The sequence below is a fragment of the Sapajus apella genome, unplaced genomic scaffold, assembly GCF_009761245.1.
Source record: "Sapajus apella isolate SASKATOON/1434 unplaced genomic scaffold, GSC_monkey_1.0 scaffold102, whole genome shotgun sequence".
Classification (NCBI taxonomy): Eukaryota; Metazoa; Chordata; class Mammalia; order Primates; family Cebidae; genus Sapajus; species Sapajus apella.
The window spans coordinates 7271569-7285352 of NW_022437042.1; the positions used below are offsets into that span (position 1 = coordinate 7271569).

A 13784-nucleotide genomic window follows, 5' to 3' on the forward strand; every position below is an offset into this window, starting at 1 on the left:
AGGCCGAGGCGGGTGGATCACGAGGTCAAGAGATCAAGACCATCCTGGTCAACATGGTGAAACCCCATCTCTACTAAAAATACAAAAAATTAGCTGGGCATGGTGGTGCGTGCCTGTAATCCCAGCTACTCAGGAGGCTGAGGCAGGAGAATTGCCTGAACCCAGGAGGCGGAGGTTGCGGTGAGCCAAGATCACGCCATTGCACTCCAGCCTGGGTAACATGAGTGAAACTCCGTCTCAAAAAAAAAAAAAAAAAAAAAAACCATTGCGGCCAGGCGCTGTGTCTCACGCCTGTAATCCCAGCACTTTGGGAGGCCGAGGCAGGCAGATCACGAGGTCTAATCGAGACCATCCTGGCCAACACGGTGAAACCTTGTCTCTACTTAAAAAAAAAAAAAAAAAAAATTAGCCAAGCGTGGTGACGTGTGCCTGTAGTCCCAGCTACTTGGGAGGCTGAGGCAGGGGGAATTGCTTGAACCCAGGCGGCAGAGGTTGCAGTGAGCCAGGATCTCACCACTACACCCCAGCTGGGCGACAGAGCAAGACTTTGTCTGAAAAAAAAAAAAAAACCATTGCCTGATTCAGGGTCACCAAGGTTTATACCTATGTTTTGTTTTTGTTTTTGTTTTTTAAGATTTTTATGGTATTAGCTCTTACATTCTGGTCTTTGATCCATTTTGAGTTAATTTTTGTATACGGTATCAGGTAGGGGTCCATGTTCTTCCTTTTTGTTTTTAGCAAGTTGAGTTTGAGATACCTGTAGGACATTGAAGAAGGGGCATAATAAAACCTGTATAAATGAGCGTAAGATGGTACTGGTAGGGGAAGCATCTGGAAAGACCATTTTTAAGAAGGGTCCATGAGGGAATGAAAGGGAGCCACCAACATCTAATTAAGTGGGCAGAAGTAAAGGAGCAACAAAACAAACTGGAAAAAAAAAGAAAGAAAACAAGTCAAAGATAAGAGAAGCAGGAAGGAGCAATGTCTAGTAGTTGCCCTCTGGACATTTCCACATAGAATGCATCTCTAAAAACCACTTAGACTGAATCCAGTCCTGCACTTTTTTCTCCTATATTGGTTAATAGTACTACAGTTCACAAGGTTGCCCAGTAATTTATGTTGTTCCTAAGCTCTTTGCTCTCTGTCCTTTTACATTTAATTAATCATCAGATTTGATGGATTCCACCTTTTTAATGTTGCTTCAGACTTTCCCACTGATTCTGCTCTAGTTCAGGCCCTTATTTTTCATCTGGACAATTGTAGTAGTCTCCTAATTGGTCTTTTGTCTGCATTATAACCTCCCAACAGAGTTTTTCTTTATCAAAACACAAATCTTAAGTTACTTTCCTACCATAAAAATGCCTTTTGTTATTTACTGTACATGTTCTTTATAATCACATCTCTACATCTCTTCCAGCCTCCTCTATTTATTTACTTATTTATTTAGATAGCATCCCACTTAGTTGCCAAGGCTGGTGCAGTCTCAGCTCACTGCAGCCTTCACCTCCCAGGCTCACAGGATCCTCCAACCTTAGCCTTCCCAGTAGCTGGGACCACAGGCGTGTGCTGCCACACCCAGCTGATTTTTGTATTTTTTGCCGAGACGGGGTTTTCCAGGCTGATCTCGAACTCCTAGGCTCAAGCGATCTGCCTGGCTTAGCCTCCCAAAGTGCTGGGACTACAGACCTGAGCCACCATGCCCAGCCTTACTTTTTATATATATATTTTTTTAATAGAAACAGGGTCATGCTTTGTTGACCAGGGTGGTTTCAAACTCCTGGCCTGAAGGAATCTCCCTGTCTTGGCCTCCCAAAGTGCTGGGATTACAGGTGTGAGCCACTGAACCTGGCCTCCTCTCTTTCGAAAAGCATCTATTGAGCTATAATGTACATACTGTAAAGTGCTTAAAGCACCCTAATCATAAGTTTTCTACTTGATGAATTTTAACATATATATGTTAAAATATATATTAAGTAAAATATATATGTTAAATACATATTAAAACATATATGTTAAATATATATATATATATTTATCTGTGTAACTATCCCCCAGATCAAGATATAGAACATTTCCATAACCCAAAAAAGCTCTTTCATGCTCCTTCCCTATCAGTACTCACCCCCAAGTTATATTCTGGCTTTTATTACTATAGATTAATTTTGTTTATTACCATAGATTAGTTTTGAAGTACTTATAAATGGACACATGCAGTAGGTACTCTTTCGTGGCATAATGATGAATTATGATTAAGTTTTACTCATTATACCTATGAGATTCATCCATATTGTCTGTGGCAATAGTTTTTTTTTTTTTTCTTGCTGTGTAGTGTCTGAATATACCACAATTTATTTATCTGTTCACCTGATGATGGACATTTGAGTTGTTTCCAGTTTGGGGCTATTATAAATAACACTACTATGAATATTCTTCTGCATATCTTTGGCAGAGATACACACTCATTTTTAATACCCAAGAGTGTAATTGATGAGTCAGAGGGTATAAGTGTCCTCTCTTAGCACTTCCCTACACATGCTGTGTTTCTACTTTGAGTATCATAAAAACAAGTTTCCATTGACTTTCTTGCCTTATCTAGTCCTACCCCCTCTGCTACAGAAATGAAGTTTGAGAGGTAGGAAACTGATCCATTCAAGGTCATAAACTAGGACTTCCCTGATTTCATACCATTTTTCCTAAATAATTGCTAGTGACTCAGTAATAACATCCACTCTTTAAGTACTTTGGGTTAATTGTTAACGAGTACAGCTAGATTCAAAAAAGTTCAGATTTTTAAAGCCCCTAATCTTGAATAATCCAAAACACTACAAAATACTTACTCATTGCATTTACAATTAATTGTAAGATTCCGAAAGTGATTCTTCAGTGCCTGAATATTTCAAAAAATCCTCCAAAGCAGCTTTGCTTTGCTAGTTTGTTTTTGTTCTTTTGTTTGCTGCTTAATTTTTTCCTTTTAACTATATTTGCTATTGAGTTGTGATAATGAAAATAATTGTTTAAATTCTATGTTTTTTTTTTCCTCACCAATTTTTATTTCAGATGATACCATCTTCCAAAATCCTATGGTACAAGAAGCTATACGAATGGGGTTCAGTTTCAAGGAAATTAAGAAAACAATGGAGGAAAAAATTCAGATATCTGGGAGCAACTATAAATCACTTGAGGTTCTGGTTGCAGATCTAGTGAATGCTCAGAAAGGCAGTACACAAGATGAATCAAGTCAGACTTCATTACAGAATGGTATGCATTGCTGTTTTAAAGAGCAAGAAAGGGCCTGGCGTGGTGGCTCACGCCTGTAATCCCAACACTTTGGGAGGCTGGGGCAGGCAGATAAGGACATTTTTAAAAATTAACCTTAATGCTTAATGCTGTGTGTTAGTCTGCTTAAACTGCCATAGCAAAATTCCACAGACTAGGTGTGTTAAACAACAGACTTATTTCTGACAGTTTTGGAGGCTCCAAAATCAAGGTGCTGGCTGATTTGGTTATTGGTGAGGGCCTTCTTCATGCCTTGCAGATGGCTGCCTTCTCATTGTGTCCTTACATGGCATGGATTGGGGGTACGTGGGACAAGATGGAGCAAGTACTCCGGTCTCTTTTCCTCTACTTTTAGGGACACAATCCCATCATGGGGGTCTCATCTTCATGACCTCATCTAAACCTAATTACTTCCCAAATAGCATTTTGAAATACCATTACATTAATCATGGAAAAAAGATTAAAAATATGTTGCCTGGCCGGGCGCGGTGGCTCAAGCCTGTAATCCCAGCACTTTGGGAGGCCGAGGCGGGCGGATCACGAGGTCAAGAGATCGAGACCATCCTGGTCAACATGGTGAAACCCCGTCTCTACTAAAAATACAAAACATTAACTGGGCATGGTGGCGCGTGCCTATAATCCCAGCTACTCAGGAGGTTGAGGCAGGAGAATTGCCTGAACCCAGTAGGCGGAGGTTGCAGTGAGCCAAGATCATGCCATTGCACTCCAGCCTGGGTAACAAGAGTGAAACTCCATCTCAAAAAAAAAAAAAGAAAAGGCCTTTTTGGGAAGTAGAAGGGGAAAGATGCTGTAGGGAAGTATGTAGAATCCAGTAGTTACCTTTAAGCCAAGAGGGAAGTAATTGCCAATGGTAAACTACTAGTCTGAAGGGAAAAGATCTATGCCCAGAATATCACCATCTCAAGTTAGTGACTTTATACAAGGATGAAATAAAATTTAAAGAGATGGTATGGTACCACAAACAATCAGAACCAAAGGAGCCTTAAAGATCATTTTCTAACTTTATGACCTCAGTGAGGAACCTGAAGTACAAATGGGCTGTTGCCTAGGATCACTGAGATAGTTGGAAATAGAATTCAGATTTCTTGACTTCTGGTCCAGTGTTTTGGGGTTTGTTTCAGGTTTTGTTTTTTTTTTTTTTTTTTTTTTTTTTTTAGATTTTAAAAAATTGTGATAAAGTATGCATACAATTTACCATATTAACCATTTTTAGTGTATGGTTCAGTAGTGTTAAGTACATTTACATTGTTGCACTCTCAACCTCTAGAATTCTTCATCTTGCAAAACCAAAACTCTACATTCATTAAACAGCCAGGCGTGGTGGTATACACCCATAGTTCCAGCTACTCGGGTGGCTGAGGCAGGAGGGTTGCTTAAGACCAGGAGTTCAAGGCTGCAGTGAGCTATGATTGCATCACTGCTCTCCAGCCTGGGACACAGAGCAAGACCCCATCTTTAAAAAATAATAATAATAGGCTGGGTGCGGTGGCTCATTATAGAATCCCAGCACTTTGGGAGGTCAAGGCGGGCGGATTACGAGGTCAGATCAACTAACTGGCTAATAGGATGAAACCCCATCTCTACTAACAATACAAAACATTAGCCAGGAGTGGTGGTGGGCACCTGTAGTCCCAGGTACTTGGGAGGCAGAGGCAGGAAAATCACTTGAACCCGGGAGGCGAAGATTGCAGTGAGCCGAGATCGCACCACTGCACTCCAGCCTGGGTGACAGAGTGAGACTCCTTCTCAAAAATAAATAAATAAATGAAAATAAAAATAAAATAATAACAAAAACATGTTCATTAAACAGCTCTCCATTTCCTCTCTTCCCAACCCCTGGCAACTACCATTCTACTTTTTGTCTCTAAATTTGACTACTCTAGGTCTGGTCCAGTGTTGTTTTTTAACTCATTGCAGCATTGCATCTAAAAGTAATGTGGAAATTACTTGTTCTCCTTTTGATTTTTTTTAGCATGAAATACACGCTTCATTCTTTTTTTGGTGTTGATGTTTTCTTATAAATCAGCATATAGTACCATTTCTTTTTTTTCCTTTTTGAGTCAGAGTCTCTCCCTGTTGCCTAGGCTGGAGTACAATGGCACAATCTCGGCTCACTGCAACCTCTGCCTCCTGGGTTCAACGGATTTTCCTGCCTCAGCTTCCCAAGTAGCTGGGATTACAGGCGTCCACCACCACACCTGGCTAATTCTGTATATTTTTACTAGAGACCGGTTTTCACCATGTTGGTCAGGCTGGTCTTGAACTCCTGACCTCATGATCCGCCCGCCTCGGCCTCCCAAAGTGCTGGATTACAGGTGTGAACCATTGCACCTGGCTATTTCTTATATTTTTTCCTCTGCCCTGAGTACCTTTTCTCTATCTGTATATCTATTTTTTATTTTATTTTATTTATTTATTTTTTTAAATTTCTGTATCTGTATATCTAGTCCCATTCCCCACTCTACCCCCAACTCCTTGAATCTACTTTGTGAACTTATCTTTCAAGGCTCAGCTTAGAAGTCACTTCTCTCAAGTTTTCTCCTGCACCCACAGCAGAATTAGGAGCTCCTTCTTACCTACTCCTGGTGCTGGTAGAGATATTTTTTTTTTCCTTGAGACAGAGTCTTGCTCTGTCACCCAGGCTAGAGTGCAGTGACAGGACCTCAGCTCACTGCAACCTCCGCCTGAGTTCTAGTGATTCTCCTGCCTCAGCCTCCTGAATAGCTGGGGTTACAGGCATGTGCCACCACACCCTGCTAAATTTTTTTGTATTTTTAGTAAAGACCAGGTTTCACCACGCTGGCCAGGCTGGTCTCAAACTCTTGACCTCAAATGAGCCACCTGCCTCAGCCTCCCAAAGGGCTTGGATTACAGGCTTGAGCCACCACGCCCGGTTGAGCTTTGTTTTTTACACTATTTTGGAACTGGTTTCTGCTCTGCCCATTAGAACAACCTTCTTGAGGGTAAGTGCTTTATCTTCTTATCTCTAACACATTCCATGTTTGGGCCTATAGTTGTTTTGTTTTTGTTTCTTTGTTTTTTGAGACAGAGTTTTGCTCTTACTGCCCAAGTTGGAGTGCAGTGGCACAATCTTGGCTCACTGCAACCTCCACCTCCCAGGTTCAAGCGATTCTCCTGCCTCAGCCTCCTGAGTAGCTGGGATTACACTTGCCACCATGCCCAGCTAATTTTTTGTATTTTTAGTAGAAACGGGGTTTCATCATGTTAGCCAGGCTGGTCTCGAACTCCTGACCTCAGGTGACCCACCTGCCTCTGCCTCCCAAAGTGCTGGGATTATAGGCATGAGTCACCACACCCGGCCAAGCTTATAGTTTTTATTATGCCCAAGAGGGTGCTTTTTAAGAAGAAAGAGATTAAATAATCCTTTCCTCTACGCTCTAGCCAGAAACCTTTCTGAAACATAGATGTGATCATATCTGTCTCTAGTTTAAAACCCTTCACTGGCTCCCAGAGCCCTCGGGATCAAGTCCAAACTCCTTTACATGGCTTGCCTAGTGTTTCATGATCAGGCGTGCTTTTGTAGCCTCATCTCATGCTATTTTCTGAAATTCTGTGCCCAAGCTTTGCCTGTGCACTTGCAGGCCACATTCTGTCTCTCTCCTTGGAGCTTGCTTATGCCATTCCCTTTGCCTAAAACACTCTTCTCCCACTTCCCTTATACCCTACAGCCTCCCTCTCCTAGTAAACTCCTAATTCATTCTTATGGACCTAGTTTTAGATGTAATTTCCTCCAGGAGGCCTTCATTTATGCATGCATGCACACACACATACACACACCCTCCCTGTGCTTTTCATAACACATTGTAATTATCTTTGTCATCATACCATTTATAATTTCCTGTTTGCCTGTGTTCTTTTCTTGTCTATGAACAACTGGGGGCCTGAGGTTTATGTATTTGTTACTTGTATCCCTAGTGCCTAGAACCTAGTTAAGCGTATAGTAAATATTTGTTGAATAAACCATTGTTTCCCCAAACCTGTTTTCAGAATAGTGTTCAACAGGATGTTAAAAGGATGCCATGAAAAAGGAACCCCATAGTTAAAAAGGGAAATGCATTGTACAGTTCCAAGTGGGAACATAGACTATACTGTCCTATATTGTACTGTACTGCCCTGTCCTGGATGACAGTGGTTCTCAAATGCCAGTGTGCCCAACCCCAGAAATTTTACAGTTTTTGTTTTTTTTTTTAATATATATATATATATATATATTTTTTTTTTTTTTTTTTTTTTTGTTGAGACGGAGTTTCGCTCTTGTTACCCAGGCTGGAGTGCAATGGCGCGATCTCAGCTCATCGCAACCTCCGCCTCCTGGGTTCATGCAATTCTCCCACCTCAGCCTCCTGCGTAGCTGGGACTACAGGCGTGCACCACCATGCCCAGCTAATTTTTGTATTTTTAGTAGAGAGGGGGTTTCACCTTGTTGACCAGGATGGTCTCGATCTATTGACCTCATGATCCGCCCGCCTCGGCCTCCCAAAGTGCTGGGATTATAGGTGTGAGCCACCGTGCCCTGCCAATTTTACAGTCTTTGAATGGAGCCCAGAAATCTGTTGTTTAAAAATGCACCAGGTTATTCTCATGGGAGGCCATATTTGCGAACCACTGGTACATAATGATTATAAAGATGTTAAATAAATTGTTGTGATTATAAAGATATGGTTAAAATACGTAATGCATCTGGAATAGTGCCTAGCACATACTGTTTATGCTATATTCCTGTTAACTGCTGCTGCTGTTGTCATTATTGTTATATGTGACCATGAAACACATTTTTGTGGCATATTAACATTTCACAAAACCTATTTTGGGAAAGGCTGAATTAAGCAAGTACTTCATTGCCACCTATATGCTGATGACATCCAGGTCTCTCTCTCTAGCCCTGACTTCTCCTGACCTCAAGATTTAACTCTTCAATTGGCTACTGGATATTTTTATATGGGTATCCGGAAAACAACTCAAAAATATCTGAAGATCCCAAACTTCTACCTCCATTTATATTTCCTAGTGGCATCACCATATCCTTGTCAGCCAAGCCGACAGTCTTGAAATCAACTTTAGTTTGTCTTTCTTCTTCAGCCTTCATATCCAATCAGTCACCAAATCCTACTTGTCTCACTTCAGAGGTGTCCTTCAAATCCATCCCTCTATTTCTGGAATTAGTTGTGACCTTTCCATATGCTGCTCCTTTTACCTAACCCTTGCTTTTCTGCCTGGCAAATTACTGTACACACTTAAACGTCACACCTCCACTTCCCTCCTCCCCTGACCCAGCCACTGCCATCCCGTAAAACCTTCTCCAACTGGCCTGAGCAGAAGAACTTGTTCTCTCATCTTGTCCCAGTGCACTTTGTACATAACTTTATTATAGCACTTATCACTTTGTACTTTGTGCTTAACCTCCGAAGCCTCATTTTACATCCTCTCCCACTAGCATGTGAGCTATTAAAGAGCAGATGCCATTTGTGAGTCAGCCTCATATCTCCCGGCACTTGTTGGGTGCTTGGCACGTAGTAGAGGTTCGATAAATGTTTTCAATGAATTTAAACAACTAAAAAGGTCTAAAACTGGCATAATTCTTTTCTCTTTGTGCAGAGATTAGTACTGAAGAGCAGCTAAGGCGCCTGCAAGAGGAGAAGCTTTGCAAAATCTGTATGGATAGAAATATTGCTATCGTTTTTGTTCCTTGTGGACATCTAGTCACTTGTAAACAATGTGCTGAAGCAGTTGACAAATGTCCCATGTGCTACACAGTCATTACTTTCAAGCAAAAAATTTTTATGTCTTAATCTAATTCTATGGTAGGTGTGTTATGTTCTTGTTATTGCCCTGATTGAATGTGTGATTTGAACTGACTTTAAGTAATCAGGATTGAATTCCATTAGCATTTGCTACCAAGTAGGAAAAAAAATGTACGTGGCAGTATTTTAGTTGGCAATATCTTTGAATTTCTGGATTTTTTAGGTTATTAGCTGTATTATTTATCCAATTTTTTTACTGTTATTTAATTTAAACCCTAGACTAAGAAGCATCATATTATAACTGATCACAATGGGTATTCATAGTATACTGACTTAATTTCTAAGTGTAAGTGAATTAATCACCTGGATTTTTTATTCTTTTCAGATAGGCTTAACAAATAGAGCATTCTGTATATAAATGTGGAGATTACAGTTAATCTCCCCAATCACATAATTTGTTTTATGTGAAAAAGGAATAAATTGTTCCACAGTGGTGGAAAGATAGAGATTATTTTTAGAGGTTTGTTGTTGTGTTTTAGGATTCTGTCCACTTTATTTTAACATTATAAGCATGTACTTATGCAAATGATTTTTTTAAAGTGATTTGCCATTTTTGAAAGGGTATTTAATGATAGAATACTATCAAGCCAACATGTACTGACATGAAAAGATGTCAAAGATATATTAAGTGTAAAATGCAAGTGGCAAAACACTATGTATAGTCTGAGCCAAATCAAAGTATGTATGTTTTTTACATGTATAGAACAAAAGATTTGGAAAGATATACACCAGACTGTTAAATGTGGTTTCTCTTCAGGGGGGTGGGGAAGGGACCCCAGAGGGGTTTTATAGGGGCCTTTCTTTTTTTTTTTTTCCATTTTGTTCTGTTTGAATTTTTTGTAAGTATGTATTACTTTTGTAATCAGAATTTTTAGAAAGTATTTTACTGATTTAAAGGCTTAGGCATGTTCAGACGCCTGCAAAACTACTTATCACTCAGCTTTAGTTTTTCTAATCCAAGAAGGCAGGGCAGTTAACCTTTTTGGTGCCAATGTGAAATGTAAATGGTTTTGTTTTTCCTGCTTTGTGGATGACAACTATTTCTGAGTGGTAGTTTTTTGACAGGTAGACCATGTCTTCTTATCTTGTTTCAAAATAAATATTTCTGATTTTGTAAAATGAAATATAAAATATGTCTCAGATCTTCCAATTAATTAGTAAGGATTCATCCTTAATCCTTGCTAGTTTAAGCCTGCCTAAGTCACTTTACTAAAAGATCTTTGTTAACCCAGTATCTTAAACATCTGTCAGCTTACGTAGGTAAAAGTAGAAGCATGTTTGTACACTGCTTGTAGTTATAGTGACAGCTTTCTATGTTGAGATTCTCATATCATCTTGTATCTTAAAGTTTCATGTGAGTTTCTACCGTTAGGATGATTAAGATGTATATAGGACAAAATGTTAAGTCTTTCCTCTACCTACATTTGTTTTCCTGACTAGTAATTGTAGTAGATACTTCTGAAATAAATGTTCTCTCAAGATCCTTAAAATCTCTTGGAAATTATAAAAATATTGGCAAGAAAAGAAGAATAGTTGTTTAAATGTTTTTTAAAAACACTTGAATAAGAGTCAGTAGGGTATAAATTAGAAGTTTAAAAATGCTTCATAGAACATCCAGGGTTTATATTACAAGATTCTCGCAACAAAACTATTGTAGAGGTGAGTAAGGCATGTTAGTACAGAAAAAAGTTTGAGAGTAAAACTGTAAAAAATTATATTTTTGTTGTACTTTCTAAGAGAAAGAGTATTATTATGTTCTCCTAACTTCTGTTGATTACTACTTTAAGTGATATTCATTTAAAACATAGCAAATTTATTTTATTTATTTTTCTTTTTGAGGTTGGGTTTTGCTCTATTGCCCAGGCTGGAGTGCAGTGGCGTGATCTTGGCTCATTGCACCCTTCACCTCCCGGGTTCAAGGGATTCTCCTGCCTCAGTTTCCTGAGTAGCTGGGATTACAAGTGAGCGCCACCATGCCTGACTAATTTTTGTATTTTTAGTAGAGACAGGGTTTCACCAGGCTGGTCTCAAACTCCTGACCTCAGGAGATCCGTATGCCTTGACCTCCCAAAGTGCTGGGATTATAGGCTTGAGCCACCATGCCTGGCCAAAACGTTGCAAATTTAAATGAGAGTTTTAAAAATTAAATAATGATGACCCTGTTTCTGTTTTAGTATATAAATCCTCAGTTCTTCACCTTTGCACTGTCTGCCACCTAGTTTGGTTATATAGTCATTAACTTGAATTTGATCTGTATAGTCTAGACTTTAAGTTTACATTTAAAGTGTTCTACAAGGGGAGAAAAGTGTTAAAAATTTTTAAATATGTTTTCCAGGACACTTCAGCTCCAAGTCAGTTAGGTAGTTCAATCCAGTTGTTAGCCAAGGACTCGAGGACTAAATTGTTTTAACATAAGGCTTTTCCTGTTCTGGGAGCCACACTTCATTAAAATTCTTCTTCTAAAACTTGTGTGTTTAGAGTTAAGCAAGGCTTTTTTTTCCCCTCTCCATGAGTTGTGAAATTTAATGCACAACGCTGATGTGGCTAACAAGTTTATTTTAAGAATTGTTTAGAAATGCTGTTGCTTCAGGTTCTTAAAATCACTCAGCACTCCAACTTCTAATCAAATTTTTGGAGACTTACCAGCATTTGTCTGTGTTTGAACTATAAAAAGCACTGGATCTTTTCCATCTAATTCTGCAAAAATTGATCATTTGCAAAGTCAAAACTATAACCATATCCAAATCTTTTCCCCCTCCCAAGAGTTCTCAGTGTCTACATGTAGACGTTCCTTTTCTGTATAAAGTTCACTCTAGAATTTCAAGTCACCACTTAATTTTACATTTGAGGCATGCAAAGATTCCAGTTGTTTTGTAGTAAGTACTTATCTTTATTTGTAATAATTTAGTCTGCTGATCAAAAGCATTGTCTTTTTTTTTCTTTTTTTAAAAACATTTATTTACAGGATAAGCTGTCTCATTTAAGCATTGTCTTAATTCTTGAGAAATGGTTTTAGAATTTACAAACTAAATGCCAGTTTATTAATTAATGACTTTATATTGCCTTTCCTGCTATATTTGTTTTTTCCCGTTTCTTTGATTATGGGCTAAGGCAGGGTAGAGTGGGTGTAGTGAGTGTATCTAATGTGATTTGGCCCTGTGTCTTATGATAGTTTGTTATTTTTGTTGTTATATTATTTACATTTCAGTACTTGTTTTTCCTGTTTTCATTGTAGTGGATGAAATTTGTACTTTGAACTATGAATGGAGACTACCACCCCAGCATTAGTTTCATATATACACCCTTTAAACCCGAATTACTGTTTTAATTCCTGATTACGTAGGTGTTGAATGGGGAAAGGGGCTAAGGAGGTGGGAGAAGTGGGATAGGTTATATATCATTGCCATTAGAGAAATAAGAAAATGGAAAGGAATATTCGACATAGTTCTTTTTAGCCAAATCTACTTGTTAAAAAAGGGGTAGCAATTTCTTCATCTGTGAAAGGAGAATAATACCTATCTTACAAGGTTGCGAGAGCTCAAGGAGACCATGTCTGTAAAGTTCCTGCTGTAAATATGAACTCCCATCCTAACATCCTTTTCCCTCTCTGTGGCTTTGTCTTGACCTGGAAATTGGGGCTAAAACTTAGAAAAACTTCTTACATGATAACTCTTTTCACTGATGCTTACTCATATTTTTTGGTGTTTCTCATAGTTAAGATATAAATCACAATAAATAAATAGGTCAATACAAATGTTAGCCAGGCATGGTGGCACATGCCTGTGGTCTCAGCTACTCTGGAGGCTGAGGCAGGAGGATCACTTGAGCCCATGAGTTTGAGGCAGCAGTGAGCTATGTTTGTGCCACTGTACTCCAGTCTGGGTGACAGGGTGAGACCCTATCTCTAAATAAATAGGTCAAAACCCTAAAAATATTTAAATTCTTTTTTAAAACTTGAAAAAAGTTACTCTCAAATTTAGTTGAGCTTTCCTAAGAGAAACAATTGGCTTTTTCCCACTTTAATAATCATTTTCAGCTTGACTCACACAGTTAACACAATGTGAATTTAATTTCTTCCTCAGCATAACAGAATTATAGAATAGAATGACAGCTGGAAGTGATCTTAGAGAGAGTATCCAATTCCTCTCTCTCATTTTACAGGTGAGGCAACTGAGGCTTAAAGCTGATGTAATTTGTGCAAAGGTTATAGCTAATTAGTGGCAGAGCCCTGACTGGGACATAGTTTGAAGGTGAAAAACTTCACCAGGCTACCTTTCTTGAAATAACTCAAATGTTTATTGTTTTCAACTATTCTTTTATTCTTTCCACTAAAGCATAACTTTTTTTTTTTTTTTTTGAGACAGAGTCTCACTCTGTCACCAGGCTGAGAGTGCAGTGGCGTGATCTCGGCTCACTGCAGCCTCTACCTCCCGGGTTCAAGTGATTCTCCTGCCTCAACCTCCCGAGTAGCTGGGACTACAGGCAAGTGCCACCATGCCCAGCTAATTTTTGTATTTTTTAGTAGAGACGGGGTTTCACCATGTTGGCCAGGATGTTCTCGATCTCTTGACCTCGTGATCCCCCCACCTTGGCCTCCCAAAGTGCTGGGATTACAGGAATGAGCCACTGTGCCCAGCCCCCCCCTCCTTTTTTTTTCTTAGATGG

General features: G+C 39.2%; 1 protein-coding gene across 5 annotated transcripts in view; it reads left to right on the top strand.

Annotated features, from left to right (window-relative positions):
- Positions 1-12595, top strand: part of XIAP (X-linked inhibitor of apoptosis) — a 40640-nt gene extending 28045 nt beyond the window's left edge. For 2 of the 5 annotated variants that reach the window (XM_032258437.1, XM_032258434.1), the window contains exons 7-8: positions 3058-3258; positions 8914-9572. In XM_032258437.1, the coding sequence (XP_032114328.1) occupies positions 3058-3258; positions 8914-9107 (395 nt within the window). In that variant the 3' untranslated portion in view covers positions 9108-9572. Of the gene's footprint in view, positions 1-3057; positions 3259-8913 lie in introns of all 5 variants that reach the window. The other 3 variants (XM_032258435.1, XM_032258436.1, XM_032258438.1) reach the window with 2 other exon arrangements.
- Positions 12596-13784: the final 1189 nt, after the last annotated feature.